The following is a 20833-nucleotide window of genomic DNA, read 5'->3' as shown; positions in this document are numbered from 1 at the left end:
GAAGGTCTTGACCTGAATATTCCTCATATTGTTCCCTTTATGTAATTGGAACCATTCCATGAGTTCCTACAGGACCGCTAGTCTGCCGTCTGTATACATGTCGTTAACCGTCTATAACCCCTCGTTCTGTCTCCACCTTTTGAAGGTGGCATCCATTGTTGTGGGCGTGAATCTGTGGTTGTTACAAATGGGGGCCATAGTGGACATTTCAGTTGGCCCGAAGTGTTGTCTCAATTGATACCACGTTCGGAGCTTGGCTACCATCACTGCGCCTTTTGAGCGTTTGGTCGGAGGGGATGGGAGTGCGGTCGTGACTAGGGCTCGGACGCTAGCCCCTATGCAGGAACTTTCCTCCATCCTCACCTATTCTGCTCCTGGTTCCTTCACCCATCCCCTCACTTTGTCTGATGTGGCCACCCATCAGGTTTGTAGGTTTGGGAGGGCCAGGCCTCCCATACTTCTTTTCCTTTGTAGGACCTTTTTTTTGGATCCTCGGGTTCCTCCCCCCTACACAAACGCTGTTTACCTACAGTATTGAAGAAAACCTTGGGGATGTAAATCAGGAGGGATTTAAACAAGAAGAAGAACCTGGGCAGTACGTTCATTTTAATCGTCTGCACTCTCCCTGCCAGTGAAAGTGGAAGTGTGTTCCACATCTGCAGGTCCCTTTTAACTTCCTCCACCAGACTCGTCAGGTTCCATTTGTGGATCCGTGTCGAGTCCTGGGCAATTTGGATGCCAAGGTAATAGTGTTTGCTTTGGGCTTGACTGAACAGTAGTCCCTCCAGCTCTGTCCCTCTCCCTTGCGGGTTCATCGGGAAGATCTCACTTTTGCTTAGGATGAGTTTGTAGCCCGAGAAGACTCCAAATACCTTTAACATCATGATCCCTTCCTATGTTCCCTTGCAGGTCTGAAGATCCTTAGACATCTGTGGACTGGCCCAATGACCCAACCCTACTGGAGCCGGCAGGACTCCTCCAATGACCTGACCTGGAAGCAACTGACGCCCAAACCGGAATTGCGTGCAGGACTCGACCCAGCCCTCGTAGCGCCCGACCCAGCCTGGCCTGGATCTAGCTGCCGGAACGCCCGACCTGGATCCCGACCACGAGACCCGGCCTGACCCGACCCGGAGAGGTCCACCCAGCGCCCCGACTTACCGGCAGTTGGAGGAAAGAATAATCCACATGGAGGCCCGATCAGGCCTACTCCAAGGCCCGATTCCAGGAGCGCTTGACCAGACCACCAACGCTGGAACTGAACACGGGACCCAACCCAACCTGACCCAGGAAGCCCCTGCCTGCATCCCAAACCCGGACTAAAGACCCCCAAAACAGCGAAGACCCCATGCGAACACCTGAACACCAGGAAAGGTAGACCAGTATTCGCGGATCCCTGGGCCCGACCCGATGGCAAACATGCCCCCATGGCAACCCCAAATTCGCAACCAGCATCCGGAACTCTGCCAGACGCAACCACTTACCTTCCACAAGACCAGACTTCTCTCATTGGATTCCGGGACCACCCAAATGCAACTGCCGACTGAGGAAGCGAGGAAAATGCAGCAGTCTGCAGGTGACACTAAAACAATGAGGTTTCAAGTCTCATCTCCCCAGGCAAATGACCAAGTGATCAAAAACAAGTTGGACAAGCTTACCGCTAGACTTATCTCTCAGAGGGAAGTAAGAGACTGCTGTGTGCTCTGATTCATGGAGATATGGCTCACCCCTGCTTCACCAGACTGTGTCATACAACTTGAATGCTTCTCAATACACTGGATGGACTGCACGGCATCATCGGGCAAAGCAAAGGGTGCAAGGGTTTACCTCCTCGTCAACTCTTCCTGGTGCTCGGACGTGGTGACCCTGGCGACCTACTGCTCCCCGGACCTGGAATAGCTGACTGTGAAGTGCCACCATCACAGCAGTGTACATCCCACCCCAGGCTGAAGTGAAGAAGGCACTCGACGAATTGTACACCGCTATAAATAATAATGAAACAGAACACCCGGAGGCTTTGTTCATCATGGCTGTGGGCTTCAACCAGGCCAACCTCAAGAGTGTACTGCCAAAATTCCACCAACACACTCTTGACCACTGCTACACAAAAATCAAGGGTGCCTACCGATCCATCCCCTGACCGCACTTCGGAAAATCGGACCAGAAGACGGTGCTCCTTCTCCCGGCATACAGGCAGAAACTTAAGCAGGAGAATCCAGTTAAGAAGGTCATGCAGTGCTGGTCCGAGGCAACAGAAGAGCACCTGCGTGACTGCTGGGATTCAGTGGACTGGTCCATATTTAAGATCTCAGCGACCAACCTAAACGTGTATGCCACCACGTCACAGACGTCATCAGCAAGTGTGTAGAAGACTGCATGCTAAAGAAGGTAGTACGTACGTTCCCCAGCCGGGAACCATGGCTTAATCGGGAGATTGACTCCCTATTGAAGACCAGGTCTGAGGCGTTCAAGACAGGCGACCCTGACCTATACAAGAAATCCAGGTACAGCCTCCACAAAGTCATCAGGGATGCCACGAGACAATATCAGACTAAGCTAGAGTCACAGACTAATGTCACGGGCTCTAACTGGCTACAAAGCGAAGCCTAGCGGAATCTCCGGTAGCAGCACACCCCTCCCCGATAAACTCAATGCATTCTATGCTTGGTTCAAGCAGGGAACCATCAAACCATTGCTAACTGCCCCAATAGCCTTAGACACACCCATACCTACCATCACAGATCCAAAGTCAGATCAGCCTTCTTGAAGGTGAACCCTCAAAACGACGGGTCCTGACGGGGTCCCTGGTCATGCATTCAGATCCTGCATGGACCAGCTGGTGGGTGTGTTCTTCAACCTCTCCCTACTCCATTCCGAGGTTCCCACTTGCTTCAAGAAGACCACCATCATACTGGTAAACCAGGTAACGTGCCTCAATAACTACTGTCCGGTGGCCTTGACATCGATCATTATGAAATGCTTCGAGAGGTTGATCATGAGACACATCAATTCCATACTCCCAAATGCCTTGATCCACTGCAATTCGCATACCGCCACAACCAGTCCACAGCAAATGCTATCTACCTGGCCCTACACTCATCCCTGGAGCATCTTGACAACAAGGACTCCTACGTCAGACTCCTATTCATTGACTACAGCTCCATCTTCAACCCATAATCCCAGCCAAGCACATATCAAAGCTCCAAAACCTAGGACTTGGCTCCTAACTCTGCAACTGGATCCTCGACTTCTGGACCCATAGATTACAATCAGTAAGGATAAACAACAACACCTCCTGCATGATAGTCCTCAATACCGCAAGGCTACGTACTTAGCACCATGCTATATGTCCTATACACACACGACTGTGTGGCAAAATTTGGATCCAACTCCCATCTGCAAGTTTGCTGATAACATGACCGTAGTGGGTCGGATCTCGAACGATGAGTCAAATTACAGAAGAGAGATAGAGAACCTGGTGGAGCGGTGTAACGGCAACAATCTAGCCCTCAATGCCAGCAAAACTAAAGAGCTGGTCATTGGTTTCAGGAAGTAACGTATTGTACACACCCTGTCTGCATCAATGGTGCTGAGGTGGAGATGGTTGATAGCTTCAAATTCCTGAGTGTGTACATCACCAAAAATTTGTCCTGGTCCACCCACGTTGATGCTACGATCAAGAAAGCACAACTGTGTCCATACTTTCTCAGGAAACTAACGAAATTCGGCTTGTCCAAAACGGCTCTACCAACTTTTACAGATGCATCATAGAAAGCATCATACCTTTATGTATCACAGCCTGGTACAGCTCGGCCCAAGACAGAAAGTCGTGAACACAGCCCAGTGCATTACATGAACCCGGCTCCCATCCATTAACTCAGTCTACATGTCCTGCTGCCTTGGGAAAGCGGGCAGCATAATCAAAGACTCTTCCCACACGGCTTATTCACTGTTCCAACTTCTTCCATTGGGCAGGAGATACAACAGTCTGAGAACATGCACTAACAGATTCAAAAACAGCTTCTTCCCCGCTGTTACCAGACTCCTGAATGACCCTCTTATGGACTGATCTGATCGTTTCACACATCTCCTCTACTGAGTACTACACTCCTACATGCTTCACCTGATGCCTGTGTCTATGTATTTACATTGTGTATTTATGTATGCCCTATGTTTTTTTTCATATATGGAATGATCTGTCTGGACTGTATGCAGTACAATACCTTTCACTGTACCCCGGTACACGTGACAATAAACAAATCCAAATCCATACAGGCTTGGGGGTCCGAGATGTAGAGGAGCAGGTCATTCGCACAGAGTGAAACTCTATGCTCTCTGTTCCCTCTCATGATACGTCTCCAGCCCTTCGCCGCTCTGAGGGTAATCACCAGTGGCTCGATTGCCAGGGTGATAGTGTGCATCTCTGCTTCATGCCTCTGTACATCTGGAAGTACTTAGAGCTGGTGGTGTTAGTCTGTACGCTCGCCATGGGAGCAGTGTACAGTAGTTTCACCCAGGAGGTGAATCCTGATTCAAGCACAAACTGCTCCAGTTACTCTATGAGATACTTCCACTCGACACTGTTGAAGGTCATTTCTGCGTTCAAGGGGGATGATCACTTCTGGTGTTCTCTCCCCAGATGGGGTCATTGTCACGTTCAGCGGCACCTGATGTTCGATGTTAGCTGCCTGCCCTCAGTCAGGTCATTGTCTTTTTTGGGTATCAGTGATATTGAGACTTGCGCCAGTATTGGCGGCAAGTAGCTCCTTACCAATGAGTGTGCGAACATCTCCCGCAGGCGCAGGGCCAGTACTGGCGTGAATCTTTTGTAAAAGTCTGCTGGGAATCCATCTGGCCCCAGCAACTTCCCCACCTGCATCAAATTGATACTCTCCATAACTTCCCCCAACCTTAATGGTGCTTCCAGGCCCTGTCTCCCATCTTCCCCCAAGACTCGCATGTCCAATCCACGAGGAATTGCTTCATTTTCGAGTCCCCTCGGGGGGGCTCGGAGGTGTACGGCATCCGGTAGAAGTCCTCAAAGGCCTCGGTGACCTTTTCCGGTTCGGCTACCAGCTTGTCTTTGTTGTCCCTAACCTGCGCTATTTCCCTAGTGGCTGCCTGCTTTCTCAGCTGGTGAGCCAGCAGGCGGCTGGCTTTGTCTCCGTGCTCCTAGAAGGTCCCCCTTGCCTGGCAGAGCTGGTGCACTGCCTTCCTGGTAGAGAGCAGGTCAAAGTTCATTTGTAGCTTTTTCCTCTGCGCCAGAAGCTCTACGGTCAGGACTGTGGAGTACCGCCAGTCCACCTCCAGTATGGAGTCAACCAGTTGTTGCCCAGCTACCCTCTTCTTCCTGCGCGCTTTGTACATGATAATCTCTCCTCTAATCACAGCCTTCAGCGCGTCCCAGAACGTGACATCCCAATTCCTGTTATTGGTAACGTACCTATCCATGGCCTGTGATATAGTTTTGCTAAATGCCGTATCTGCAAGGAGGGCCATGTCCATCCTACATGGGGGGGCGTTGGGCACGACTGATCTCCAATCTCACATCCATGTAGTGTGAAACGTGGCTGGAGATTATGATTGCGGAGTATTCCGCTCTTACTACCCCTGGAAGCACCGCTTTCCCCATTATGAAGAAGACGATCCTGATGTAGACCCTGTGTACCTGGGAGAAGAAGGAGAACTCCATTTCCTATGGGTGTGTGAACCTCCATGGGTCCACTGCCCTCTGTTCCATGAATGTGCTTAGTTCCTTCGTCGTGTTAGATTTTTCCCCCAATTTGGGGTTTGATCTGCCTGTTTCCTGGGTCCTGTACAGAGTTAAAGTCCTCCCCCATGATAAGTCGGTGTGTGTCTATGTTGGGGATTTCGGCCATGGTCTTCTTTATGAATTCCATAACGTTCCAGTTGGAAGCGTACACATTAACAAGGACCACTAGTGCCCCTTCCAGGACACCGCTGACCATGACGTATCATCCCCCTGGGTCTGTAACCAACTTCATCGATGTAAACACCGTTCTTTTATTGAGCAGTATGGCTACCCCCTAGCTATCGTCCCGTAGCACGAATGGTACGTCTGTCTAAACCAGCACTTTCTTAACAGCAGTTGATTTCTCTCCCTCAGGTGTATCTCTTGGAGGAAGACTAGGGGCTTTTCACAGTAACTCCACTGCAGTGTTAATGTAAACCTACTTGTGACAACAATAAGGATTATTATCATAGATTATCATAGAATTTACAGTGCAGAAGGAGGCCATTCGGCCCATCGAGTCTGCACCGGCTCTTGGAAAGAGCACCCTACCCAAGGTCAACACGTCCACCCTATCCCCATAACCCAGTAACCCCACCCAACACTAAGGGCAATTTTGGACACTATGGGCAATTTATCATGGCCAATCCACCTAACCTGCACATCTTTGGCGTGTGGGAGGAAACCGGAGCACCCGAAGGAAACCCACGCATACACGGGGAGGATGTGCAGACTCCGCACAGACAGTGACCCAAGCCGGAATCGAACCTGGGACCCTGGAGCTGTGAAGCAATTGTGCTATCCACAATGCTACCGTGCTGCCCACGATTATGTCGGCCTTCATACTTTTCAGTTGAGCACAGACTCTGGATCTTTTCACTGGGCGGTTCAGTCCCCTGACGTTCCAGGTGACAATTCGGATGGGAGGTTTCTGTCCCCCCTCCAGCAGGATCAACCATACTTACCTTGTGGATGCGCCCCTGCATTCTTGGGGTTTCCCTTTGCTAGAGGGCCATCCAAAGTGACTGTTTGCGGTGCCTTTGTGTTCCTTGCTGCTATGTGCATTCCGTCATAGCCATCCTAGAGCCCCCCGTCCTTGGTTTCCTGCTGAATCTGTTTCCCACCCCCTTTCCCCCCTCGCCCTCGAGTGTCCCCTCCGTTTACCCCACTTAATAACCCCTAGTTTGTAGTGTTCACGCCCCGTCGCCAGACACCCTCCCCCTGATGGGAGATGTGCGTGGCCCCTCCCCCCACCCGTACTTCCTGGTGTACCTCTCCCAACCGCTGCGTGTCTGTTCCCTCTTCCTCCTCCTCACCCCCTCCTGCGCCCTGCTGCTCTTGCCTCCTCCTTTCTGATACTTAACTCCAGCGTTCAAGATGAGGCCAATGCAAACAGTTTCTCAATGTCACCGGGTGTTAGGGTGTCTGGTTCATGATTGGTTCTGCTGCTCTCTTCCCAGCCCATGTTTGCAGACAAATTTGTGTGTGCCCACCGGGGCAGTAAAGTTATGTTCTCTGCCCTGGAAGATGACCCAGAGCTTGGCTGGGTACAGCATTCCGATCTTCACATTGCTCTTATAGAGGGCTGCCTTGGCTTTGTTGAATCTACCTGGTTCTTGGCCAGGTCTGCCCCAATGTCCTGATAAACCCTGATCGATTGACACCCTCAGTTGCAGGAGCTTGTCTGTCTGACCCAGTTCAGGATTCTTTCCCGGTCCTGGTACCGGTGCAGCTTTGCGATGATGACCCTTGGTTGTACCGGCCTTGGGCTTTGGCCGGAGTGACCTGAAGGCTCTGTCTACTTCTGGCGGCTGGGGAAAGCTGTCTCTTCCCACCAGGTTACCCAACATTTAGGCCACATATTCTGTGGGGTTCCTGCCCTCGATTCTCTCCAGTAGGCCCACTATGCGGAGGTTCTGGCACCATGATTGATTTTCCTGATCCTCCACCTTTCTCCTTAGTGTCCCTTGTGTTGTCACCAACCTTGCCATCTCCGTCTCTAATGCGGTGATCCAGTCACTCTGGTCTGACGCAGGCCTTCTCTAGCTCCCTGATTATTGTGACCTGGGTCTCCAGCCACCTTTCCCATAGCTGCCTGCAGGGTGATCACGCCTCTGCCAGTGTGACCTTTGCCATCATCTCCATCTTAATGGCCTCCTTGAGTTCCTGTGTAAAGAACTCCCTTCATCCGTTCATCGAGGGAAAGGGGGGGCTCTGTGTGCGGCCTGGTGGTCTGTCTCGTTCAGGTGTGGCCGGGAACTCGCCGCTCCCCGTGCTTGCCATCACTTCATTCCTTCTATCCAGGCCTTTGCTGTCTTTTCTGTCCTTTTCGGCCCCTGGAGCTGCTGCGCTTGGCTTGTCTTGTCCTGATAGTGTTGGAGGAGGGTGAGGGGCTTCTCCTCCTGGTTTTAGCAGGCTATTTTGGACTTAAAGTGCCTGATTCCAAGTTTTCAGGCGGAGAGGCAGCTTTCGTGCATCCACTCAGCACATCCCTGTCACTGGAAGTCGCCTGGTGTTCACAGTCAAGTTGTGCGAGCGACAGACATGACTGCAGAGTTACCAAAGCTACCAAAATGCTCATGAGTGAGAGTGTTTCAATTACTATGAACCAAAGGCTACATTTTTCATTAATATAGCAATTTTAAGTAAACATTATTCCTCAAGTTAAAAGTAAAGTTTAATTCCAGCATTAAAACAGGGGTACAGAAGCTCTCTGAGAGAACTGCAACTGCTTAATTAAGTAACTAGCTTAAATTGGTTTTCAGTAGATTGAATTATTTGTTTCCAGGGAACATAAAAAGAGGCCTTTTGCAGTGCTGCCTTGACTGCACTGAATGCTGCGTTGGGTGCACAAGGTGCAAATGTTTTTTTAAAATAAATTTAGTGTACCCAATTCATTTTTTCCAATTAAGGGGCAATTTAGCATGGCCAATCCACCTACCCTGCACATCTTTGGGTTGTGGGGGTGAAACCCACGCAAACACGGGGAGAATGTGCAAACTCCACACGGACAGTGACCCAGAGCTGGGATCGAACCTGGGACCTCGGCGCCGTGATGCTGCCGGGCTAACCCACTGCGCCACCATGCTGCCCCCAAGGTGCAAATGTGACAGCTTGGTGAGAGAGGCAGTTAGCTGAATAGAGGCAGGAGGTATTCCTTTCTTTTTCCTCCATTTTCAGCCTCCAGTAGTTGGCTCTTACTTCAGTACAGGTGAAGTTGGTTGGAGGTGGTCACATCACAAATTAGGAGCATGCAGGCAGAGAGGGAATGGGTGACTGAATAGAGTTAAATGGTGTGATCTAATTGCTACTACGGAAATCTGGCTGCAGAGTGACCAAAACTGGGAACATAATATTCAACATCTAGGAAGGATAGGCAAGAAAGAAATGGAAATGGAGGTGCTGTGCTGATAATAAGGAATGGGATCATTACATCAGTAAGGGAGGATCTCAGCTCAGAAGAACAAAATCTGGAATGTGTTTGGATGAAGCTAAGAAACATGGGGCAGCAAACATTGGTAGGAGTTGTTCATAGGCCACCAAACAGTAGTGGTAGTTTGGGGGATGGGTATTGATCAGGAGATTAGAGAAACATGTAGCTGGGTAATACAATGATCATGGGTAACTTCAATCCGCATGTAGACTGGGTAAATCTAATGAGCACTAATTCTATGGAGGACGGGTTTCTCAAGTGCGTTGGGATGACTTTGAGAGCAGTATGCTGAGGAACACACTGGAGATCAGGTTATTTCCGATCTCGTATTGTGTAATGAGAAAGGACTGATGAACAATCTTGTTGTAAAAGAACCTTGAGGGATGAGTAACCAAAATATGAGAGAATTTTACATTCTGCTTGTAAGTGAGGTAGTTCAATCTGAAGCCAGGGCGTTAACTTTGAACAAAGTGAAAATATGGTGGTTTGAGGGGCAAATTGGCTGAGATGGATTGGGAAAATACATTAAAATGTATGATGGTACATAGTCAATGGATAGTCTTTAACAAATTATTGCATAGTTTGTAGCAACTATACATTCCTTTAAGTCACAAAAACCTGAAAAGAAAAGTTAGTCAACTGTGATTAACAACGGAAGTTAAGGATTGTCTAAGATTAAAGCAGGAGGCCTATTAGGATTGGGAGCATTTTAGAATGCATGCCAATATACTCCCAGTCCCTCCAATTTACAATTCTTGGCCTTTTTGTTTTAAATCTTTGCCTCACCCTTCCTTATCCATGTAATGTTCTCCAGTCCGACATCCCGTTCCTCATGAACTCTCCATTCCTGTGACTTGGGCCTCTTGTGCATACCCTTTTCTCCTTAATTCATGATAAAGGGGCGGCATGATGGCACAGTGGTTAGCACTGCCGCCTCACAGTGCCAGGAACCCGAGTTCAATTCGGCCTTGGGTCACTGTCTGTGTGGGGTTTGAACATATTCCCAGTGTCTGTGTGGGTTTCTTCCAGGTGCTCCAGTTTCCTTCCACAGTATAAAGACGGGGGATTGGCCATGATAAATTGCCCCTTAGTGTCCAGGGATGTGCATGTTAAATTATGGGATTACGAAGATGGACAGGGTGGACAGGGGAGTGGACCTGGGTGGAGTGCTCATCTTGAAGGGTCAGTGCAGACTCGGATGGGCTGAATGGCCTCCTTCTGCACTGTAGGGATTCTATGATTGGTACACATGCCCTCAGTTGTCTAGACCAGTCAGGAATTCCCCACATTTTGGATGTGAAAGGTATTATATGAATGCAAGCTAATAGTGACAAAACAGACAGAAGCATTACAACACAGTAGCCTAATATTAAAGGGCTCCTACCTTTTCCATGCCCTCTGAATAACTGTCGCTGCCCTATTCTTCTTCCGAAAAAGCTCTTTTCGCAATCTCTCCTTTTCCACTATTTGTACTCTGGTTTCCAAAGGAATAAGTAGAATATTATAGCTCTGATGACTCAGCGTGGTGCATGAACCATTTTCGGTGTTAAGAGATCGCAAAGTACCAGTCCTGTCTGGAGATGCATTTTCAATAGTATCGTGGTTATTTCCACCGGCTGGAATTGTTGATGTGAAACCACCACGTTTGAGTTTTGGGGAGGCAGGAGGATGCAAGACAGAAGTGATTATATCAGAACACTGGGTACCACTTTGCACCCTGTGACCAGCATTATCAGTACCGTTTACAACCATAGGTTTGGCGCTTCCAGGTCGGCTTGAACCAGCAGGTGAGAATCTCCCGCACTTTACTCCTGCCCCACGTTCTTCATATTGGTGGGAAGGCTCAGATCGTATTTTTTGATGTCTGCTACAAACTAACAAAGATGGACTCTGTTGTTTCACTAGCTTTTTTGTTGTACTGGCTGATTTAAAGCTAGGAGGTTTCAACTTACTACCATTGAGTCTGTTGATGCTTGCAGGGACTTTTCTTTCACTCTCAGTGTTACCATCTTCTCTTTCTGAAGGAGTGAGCTGTTTGGAAGAATGCAGCCCATCAGGGATGCTTCCTTTGTTGTATTGCTGGTGATCACTGACATGAATGCTCTTTGTGCCTTTTCTGGTAAGTTCTGGAATGGTGAAAATATTCTACAAGTTATTTTTATATTACGTATCAGTGAAAATATCTAATAATAATTATCTTTATTGTCACAAGTAGGTTTGCAGACTCCGCACAGTGACCCAAGCCGGAATCGAACCTGGGACCCTGGCGTTGTGAAACAACAGTGCTAACCACTACCCAAAAGGGGTAGGGACAGAGCTGAAGGGGCTCCCGTTCAAAACAGCCCAGAACAGATTCCGTTATCTGGGGATCCAAATAGCCAGAGACTGGACACAGGTCCACAAGTGCAACATGACCAGCCTGGTGGAGAAAGTAAGAAAGGACCTTCAATGGTGGGGCTCACTCCCACTCTCCCTGTCGGGAAGAGTGCAGACGATCAAGATGACCGTACTGCCAAGGTTCCTCTTCCTGTTTAAATCCATCCCAATCTTCCAAAACATAGACAGTCGAATCACGGCATTTGTGTGGGGGAGCAAGAACCCAAGAATTCCCAAACCGACACTGCAAAGAGGGAAAGTCAGAGGGGGCCTGGCTCTACTGAGCCTACAATACTACCACTGGGCAGCAACGGCAGAAAAAGTGAGGGGATGGGTACAAGAACCCGACACAGATTGGGTACAAATGGAGGAGGCATCCTGTAAAGGAACAGCCCTCCGGGCCCTGGCCGCAGCAGCACTCCCATCCTCCTCAACAAGGTACACAACGAGCCCAGTGGTAGAGGCCACACTGAGAATGTGGACCCAGTTGAGACAGCACTTCGGGATACCCGTTAACTTCGGCAATCACAGATTCCCCCCAGCCATGCTAGATACCACCTTCAAAAGATGGAGGAGGGACGGGGGCACATTGAAGGTCAGGGACTTCTATGTAGGGTGCAGACTGGCGACACTGGGTGAACTGACACGGTTGAGGAACAGTGGAGAACCTTCCAAGCGATTTTTCACAGTGCTCAGCAAAGGTTTATACCAACAAAAAGGAAGGACGATAGAAAGAGGGAAAATGACAGTGGATATCTAAGGAAATAAGGGAGAGTATCAAATTGTAGGAAAAAGCATTCAAAGTAGCAAAGATTAGTGGGAGACTAGAGGACTGGGAAATCTTTAGGGGGCAACAGAAAGCTACTAAAAAAGCTATAAAGAAGAGTAAGATAGATTATGAGAGTAAACTTGCTCAGAATATAAAAACAGATAGTAAAAGTTGCTACAAATATATAAAACAAAAAAGAGTGGCTAAGGTAAATATTGGTCATTTAGAGGATGAGAAGGGAGATTTAATAATGGGAGATGAGGAAATGGCTGAGGAACTGAACAGGTTTTTTGGGTCGGTCTTCACAGTGGAAGACACAAATAACATGCCAATGACTGATGGAAATGAGGCTATGACAGGTGAGGACCTTGAGAGGATTGTTATCACCAAGGAGGTAGTGATGGGCAAGCTAATGGGGCTAAAGGTAGACAAGTCTCCTAGCCCTGATGGAATGCATCCCAGAGTGCTAAAAGAGATGGCTAGGGAAATTGCAAATGCACTAGTGATAATTTACCAAAATTCACAAGACTCTGGGGTGGTCCCGGCGGATTGAAAATGAGCAAACGTGACACCACTGTTTAAAATAGGACGTAGGCAGAAAGCGGGTAATTATAGGCCAGTGAGCTTAACTTCGGTAGTAGGGAAGATGCGTGAATGTATCATCAAGGAAGAAATAGCGAGGCATCTGGATGGAAATTGTCCCATTGGGCAGACGCAGCATGGGTTCATTAAGGGCAGGTCGTGCCTAACTAATTTAGTGGAATTTTTTGAGGACATTACCAGTGCCATAGATAACGGGGAGCCAATGGATGTGGTATATCTGGATTTCCAGAAAGCCTTTGACAAGGTGCCACACAAAAGGTTGCTGCATAAGATAAAGATGCATGGAATTAAGGGGAAAGTAGTAGCATGGATAGAGGATTGGTTAATTAATAGAAAGCAAAGAGTGGGGAATAATGGGTGTTTCTCTGGTTGGCAATCAGTAGCTAGTGGTGTCCCTCAGAGATCAGTGTTGGGCCCACAACAGTTCACAATTTACATAGATGATTTGGAGTTGGGGACCAAGGGCAATGTGTCCAAGTTTGCAGACGGCACTATGATAAGTGGTAAAGCAAAAAGTGCAGAGGATACTGGAAGTCTGCAGAGGGATGTGGATAGGCTAAGTGAATGGGCTAGGGTCTGGCAGATGGAATACAATGTTGACAAATGTGAGGTTATCCATTTTGGTAGGAATAACAGCAAAAGGGATTATTATTTAAATGATAAAATAGTAAAACATGCTGCTGTGCAGAGAGACCTGGGTGTGCTAGTGCATGAGTCGCAAAAAGTTGGTTTACAGGTGCAACAGGTGATTAAGAAGGCAAATGGAATTTTGTCCTTCATTGCTAGAGGGATGGAGTTTAAGACTAGGGAGGTTATGCTGCAATTGTATAAGGTGTTAGTGAGGCCACACCTGGAGTACAGTGTTCAGCTTTGGTCTCCTTACCTGAGAAAGGACGTACTGGCACTGGAGGGTGTGCAGAGGAGATTCACTAGGTTAAACCCAGAGCTGAAGGGGTTGGATTACGAGGCAAGGTTGAGTAGACTGGGACTGTACTCGTTGGAATTTAGAAGGAAATGGTGGGATCTTATAAAAACATATAAAATTATGAAGGGAATAAATAGGATAGATGCGGGCAGGTTGTTTCCACTGGCGGGTGAAAGCAGAACTAGGGGGCATAGCCTCAAAATAAGGGGAAGTAAATTTAGGACTGAGTTTAGGAGGAACTTCTTCACCCAAAGGGTTGTGAATCTATGGAATTCCTTGCCCAGTGAAGCAGTAGAGGCTCCTTCATTAAATGTTTTTAAGATAAAGATAGATAGTTTTTGAAGAATAAAGGGAGTAAGGGTTATGGTGTTCGGGCCGGAAAGTGGAGCTGAGTCCACAAAAGATCAGCCATGATCTCATTGAATGGCGGAGCAGGCTCGGGGGGGGGGGGGGGGGTAGGGGGGCAGATGGCCTATTCCTGCTTCTAGTTCATATGTTCTTATGCAAGTGGAATCTAGCAAGAGGACAGGAATTGAGGCACCTTCAAATAAAGCACTTCCTCCGCAAAGCGACAGTAGGGTACCCCAGGGCACCAGAAACCACACTACTAGAGGACCTGATAGGCACAAGCAGCGAGACGGGGGGGCGGGGGGGGGGCTATGTGGGAAAATATACGGACAGCTACTGGACAGAGCCCGAACACCACTGGACGGGACCAGACAAAAATGGGAGGACGAACTGGGGACAGAGGTGGGATGGGGACTCTGGAGCGAAGCACTGAGCAGGGTGAACTCCACCTCCTCCTGCACAAGGCTAAGCCTAATGCAGCTCAAAGTGGTGCACAGAGCGCATCTGACCAGAACCCGAATGAGCAGGTTCTTCCCAGAGGTGGAGGACAAATGTGAACGGTGCCAGAGGGGCCTGGCCCACCACACCCACATGTTTTGGGCTTGCCCCAAGCTTCCTGGGTTCTGGACAGCCTTCTCTGAGGCAATGTCCAAGGTTGTGGGGGTGAGGGTGAAGACATGCCCAATAGTGGCAATCTTCGTGGTATCGGAGCAGCCAGAGCCACACATGGGGAAGGGGCCAACGCCTTTGCTTTCACTTCCCTAATCGCACGCCGGAGAATCCTGCCCGGCTGGCGATCGGCAGCACCACCCAAAGCTGCAGACTGGCTCGCTGACCTCTCGGAATTTCTCCACCTGGAGAAGATTAAGTACGCCATCCGAGGGTCAGAGGAAGGCTTCCTGGATACTCGGGGGCAGTTCGTCGGCCTGTTCCAAAACCTGTTCGAGGCCAGCAACGAGGAGTAAGCCAGGGGAAAAAGATGAAGAACCAAAGGACTGCGCAACCCGGGGGGGGGGGAAGGAAGGGGGGATATCATAGACCGATCCAGAGGGCAGCAAAATGTACATACAGTTAGTCAAATGAAGGACAAAACAAGCCTCTCTGTAAAATAAAGCAAATTAGCGCGGGCAAGAGCAATGTAATGTATATAAGTAGCAACTGTTTATAAATATGAGAAAAGCCAATAAAAAGATTTTTTTTAAAAAGTGCTAACCTCTGTGTTACCGTGCCGCCCATCTAATCCATATCTATATCTTATATATATAACAAACACATCTTGTTTCCTGACAATTGAAATTAAACGTACAATCAAAAAAGCGATGTTCTGAGTACTGTCAATAAAAATTGGCAACTATCTGTTATCTATAAGACAGGAGACATTAAATGGCAAAAGAGTTTATGGTGCAAGGCCAAAGGGAGTGGTAATGCGACAAGTAAAATTTCCCTTTATCTCTTTATTTATTTATGATGGTTCATTCATGGTTGTTAAGACAATAAGACATAAGAACAGAAGTAGGCCATTCAGTCCATCAAGTGAGGCATGGACGTGACAAATAAGGGCAGTGAATCTAATGTATAGGTAGTTAGTGTTTAGGGCTGGGGGGGGTTATGTTATTGTGGGTTTTTTGCCTGTGTTGGATCTCTGTTTAAAATGTTAAAATTATAAATGCCTCAATAAAATATTTTCTAAAAAAATAGTTTGCTCCACCATTCAATTAAATATTGGCTGATCTCATGTGATAATGCTGAACTCCACTTTCCCACCTTATCCCCATAACACTCGATTCCCTCACTGATTAAAAACCTACCTCAGCCTTGAACATATTTAATGACCCAGCCTCTACAGCTCTCTACAGCAAAGAATTCCACAGATTCACTACTCTCCAAGAGAAGAAATGTCTCCTCAGCTCTGTCTTAAATGGGCGATCACTTACTCTGAGATTATGCCTTCAGGCCCTAGACTGTCACAAAAGAGGAACGATCTCTCAGCACTGCCCTGTCATGCCCTTGAGAACCCTATATGTCTCAATAAGGTCACCTATCATTCTTTTAAACTGCAACAAGTACAGGCCCAACTTACTCAACCTCCCCTCATAATAAAATCCCTGCACACCCATGGTCAACCTAGTGAACCTTTTTTGGACTGCCTCCAATGCCAATATATCTTTCCTTAGATAAGGGGACCAAACTGTTAACAGTATTCCAGGTGTTGTCTAATTAGTGCCTTGTATAGTCGTAGCAGGGGGCAGCATTGCTAACTCACGGCGCCGAGGTCCCAGGTTCGATCTCGGCTCTGGGTCACTGTCCGTGCGGAGTTTGCACATTCTCCCCGTGTTTGCGTGGGTTACGCCCCCACAACACAAAGATGTGCAGACTAGGTGGATTGGCCACGCTAAATTGCCCCTTAATTGGAAAAAATGAATTGGGTACTCTAAATTTATAGAAATTGTTTAAAGAAAAAAAGTATAGTTGTAGCAGGACTTCCCTATTTTTATACTCCATTTCAATTTGCCTTTCCAATTATCTGAATTTGCATGCTAGCTTTTTGAGATTTATGCATGAGGACTCACAAATCCCTCTGTGTTGCAACTTTCTGCAGTCTCTCTCCCTTTAAATGATATTTAGCGCCTTTATTTTTCCTACCAAAGTGCATAACTTCACATTTAACAGAAAGGTTTCTAAGTGTGGTAGCTAGCGGGAACCAGAGTCATACAGCACAGAAAAGGCCCTTCGGTTCAATGTAGCTGCACTGGTCAAAAACAACCACCTAACCATCCTAATCCCATTTTACAGAACTTGGCCCTTGCCTTGTATGCCCTGGGATCACAAGTGCACATCTAAATACTTTTAAATGTTGAGGGTCTTTGCGCCCACCACCCTTTCAGGCAACAAATTCCAAGCTCCCACCACCCTCTGGGTAAAAAGGTTCCCCCTCACATCCCCTCTAAACCTCCTGTCCCTTGCCTTAAATCTATGTCCCCTGGTCATTGACCCCTCCACCAAGGGGAAAAGACTACTCTATCTATGCCCCTCAGAATTTGGTAACATCTTGGTAAATCTCTGCACCCTTTCCAGTGCTATCACATCCCTCCTCTAATGTGGATTCCAGAACTGCACACAATATTCTAGCTGTGGCCTGACCAACATTTTGTACTGTTCCAGCATAACCTCCCTGCTTCTAAACTCTATGCCTCAGCTAACAAGGGAAAGTATACGATCTGCCTTCTTAACCACTGTATCCACCAGCACCAGGTGCCGCCAAAGGTCAAATACCTCCACCGGGCTGCTCGGGTGAGTTTCACTGGACCCCTGACTCACAACCGGCGGGAGAGGGCCCAGACGGGCGGCAGGGTGCCAGACATCAGAGTCCTCACCCACTATGAGTAACGTGCCCTGGAGGTCGCGAAGGTGGCCAAGGACAGGGCAATGACCACCGTAGAGGTCGGCGCATGACGCAGAGGGGAGGGTCCACTGGCCCGCACCCGGATGTCCTGTTAAACGTGAGTTATTAATGCCATACAGGCTGACCCATCCCTCCCACTGATCACATGTCCATTCTTGCACAGGACCTGCAGACGATGGCACCGGTCCATCCGGGGTGCCCCCCCCCACCCCCCCCCCCAAGAGAAGACCAAGGAGGAGAGCTCTGAAGTTGCCACTGTTATCGTGGCACAGCTATCATCCCCACCCTCCACCAGCGAAGTGACACACCACGGTGGGGGACAGGTGTGGACAGGCTTCTGGGGTACATTCTGGTGAGCACCACACAGCTGCTGATACACATTAGGTGTAGGTAGGAACACCCAGGCGAGACAGCAGGCAGAGGTCTGTTGGATCCCAGGACCCAGCTGGGTCCAAGATACTGAGCCTCTGAAAAGGTTTACCTGGAGCTGATATTCAGATGGGAAAGTCAGCGACACTCCAGCACATCCATAGCCGATTGGAGGACTCCAAGAGGCTACGGGCGCAGGAGAATGCGCTGGCAAAGCGTGGCACCGAGGTCAACACTGACAGGATGGTGACCACAGTGGTCACAGATGGTGACCACTTTCTCAATGCAATCCTCCAAACGTGGGATAGGATAAGAGTCCGTTCTTGTAACTGCATTAACCTTTCTATAGTCCACACACAACCGTTGGGTACCATCTGGTTTTGGTACCATCACTATGGGTGAGCTCCATTGGCTGCAACCCACTTCAATTATGCCATTTCTTTTTTTTAATAAACATTTTATTGAGGTATTTTTTGGCATTGTATCAGCAGCAATATAAACAATATACATGAGACTATAAACATAGTGCAAATACCACCTCTCTCCCGAACAGGCCCCACCATTAATTAACCCCCTAATCTACACTAACCTAAACCCCCCTCCCCATCTGCTGACGATTAATTTTCCGCGAAGAAGTCGATGAATGGTTGCCACCTCCGGGCGAACCCCAACAGTGACCCTCTCAGGGCGAACTTGATTTTCTCCAAACAGAGGAAGCTAGCCATGTCCGATAGCCAGGTCTCCGACTTCGGCGGCGTTGAGTCCCTCCAAGCTAATAGTATCCATCTCCGGGCTACCAGGGAAGCAAAGGCGAGAACATCTGTCTCTTTCTCCTCCTGGATTCCCGGATCTTGCGACACCCCGAAAATCGCCACCTCTGGACTCAATGCCACCCTTGTTTTTAATACCTTGGACATGACATCAGCAAACCCCTGCCAAAATCCCCTAAGCTTTGGACACGCACAGAACATGTGGACATGGTTCGCTGGTCCTCCCGCACATTTTGCACACCTGTCTTCCACCCCAAAGAATCTGCTCATCCGGGCCACTGTCATGTGGGCCCGGTGAACGACCTTGAATTGAATCAGGCTGAGCCTGGCACATGTTGCGGTCGCGTTGACTCTACTCAACACGTCCGCCCATAGACCATCCTCTATCTCTCCCCCCAGCACCTCCTCCCACTTGCGCTTCAGCTCCTCAGTCTGCGTCTCCTCTGATCCCATAAGTTCCTTGTAAATGTCAGAGACGATCCCCTCTCCTACCCATCCTCTGGAAACTATCCTGTCCTGAATCCCCCTTGGCAGCAGGAGTGGAAAGGTTGATATCTGTCTATGCAGAAAGTCCCGCACCTGCAGATATCTAAATTTGTTTCTCCTCACCAATGCAAACTTCTCCTCCAGCACCCTCATACTCGGAAAGCTCCCCTCTATAAACAGGTCCCCCAGCCTCTCAATCCCCGCTCTCCGCCATATTCGGAATCCCCCCGTCCATCCTCCCCAGGGGAAACTGATGATTATCCCAGATTGGGGACCAGACCGATGCTCCCACTGCTCCCACATATCTCCTCCATTGCCCCCAGACTCTCAGGGCCGCCACCATCACGGGGCTGGTGGAGTACCGTGCCGGCGGGAATGGCAGAGGCGCAGTTACCAGCGCCTCCAAACGTGTGCCCTTGCAAGAAGCCGGCTCCATACGCACCCATGCCGGACCCCCCCCCCCCCCCCAACCCCCCCCCCCCCCCCCCACCAGCCACTTCCTAATCATGGCTATGTTAGCCGCCCAGTAACAGTTGCTAAAATTCGGCAGCATCAACCCGCCCTCTCCCCGAGTCCGCTCAAGCATTACCTTCCTTACTCGCGGGGACTTGTCCCCCCACACGAAGCCCGCAGTAACTTTGCTGACCCGCTTAAAAAAGGACCGCGGAATAAAGATGGGGAGACATTGAAATACAAACAGGAATCTCGGGAGGACCGTCATTTTCACCGTTTGGACTATCCCAGCTAGAGACAGCGGGAGCGCATCCCATCTCCGGAAATCATCTTTCATCTGATCTACTAACCGGGCCAAGTTTAATTAATTATGCCATTTTTAAGCATACTCTCAATCTCTTTGTTAACCTGTGCCAATTTTAAAAGGTTAAGTCTATATGGATGTTGCTTGATAGGAACAGCATTTCCCACATCTACATCATGTATAGCCATTTTAGTACTTCCCAATTTATCTCCACAAACTTGCCCATGTGATATCAATAACTTTTTCAGGTCAGTCCTTCTTTCCTCTGGAAGGTAACGTAACAATTTATCCCAATTTTTAAGAACATCCTCGTTTTCCAATTTAATTTGAGGTATGTCAAATTCACAGTCATCTGGATTTGGTTCACCACTTTGAATTAGAATCATTAAAACCGCCTCCTTTTTCTCTCCTTCCCTTTCAAAGTACCTTTTAAGCATATTCACATGACACATTCGGTGAGTCTTCCTTCTCTTTGGTGTTTTTTTTTTAAATAAATGTTTTATTGAAATTTTTTTCCCAAACAACAATTTTTCCCCTCTTACAAAGCAAACGCAACAATAACAATACAGAAATTTTAAACAATACACAAGTAACAAAACCCCTTTATCTTTGACCTAAACTAAACCCCCCCCCCTCCCCCTCCCCCTGGGTTGCTGCTGCTGGTCATCTGTCTTCCCTCTAACGTTCCCCTAGGTAGTCGAGAAATGGCTGCCACCGCCTGGTGAACCCTTGAGCCGATCCTCTCAGGGCAAACTTTATCTGCTCCAGTTTAATGAACCCCGCCATATCATTTACCCAGGCCTCCAGTCCGGGGGGTTTCGCCTCCTTCCACATGAGTAGGA

The 20833-nt window shown here is 48.6% G+C and overlaps 1 protein-coding gene across 12 annotated transcripts in view; it reads right to left on the bottom strand.

Annotated features, from left to right (window-relative positions):
- Positions 1–20833, bottom strand: part of invs (inversin) — a 498042-nt gene that overhangs the window by 111737 nt on the left and 365472 nt on the right. For all 12 annotated transcript variants that reach the window (XM_072508926.1, XM_072508929.1, XM_072508921.1 and 9 more), the window contains one exon: positions 10570–11311. In XM_072508926.1, coding sequence (XP_072365027.1) covers positions 10570–11311 — 742 coding nt within the window. The remainder of the gene's footprint in view (positions 1–10569; positions 11312–20833) is intronic.

The sequence above is a fragment of the Scyliorhinus torazame genome, chromosome 6 (assembly GCF_047496885.1).
Source record: "Scyliorhinus torazame isolate Kashiwa2021f chromosome 6, sScyTor2.1, whole genome shotgun sequence".
In the NCBI taxonomy this organism is placed as follows: domain Eukaryota; kingdom Metazoa; phylum Chordata; class Chondrichthyes; order Carcharhiniformes; family Scyliorhinidae; genus Scyliorhinus; species Scyliorhinus torazame.
Note: the sequence above shows the minus strand (reverse complement) of the source record. Positions and strands in the feature narration are given on the sequence as shown.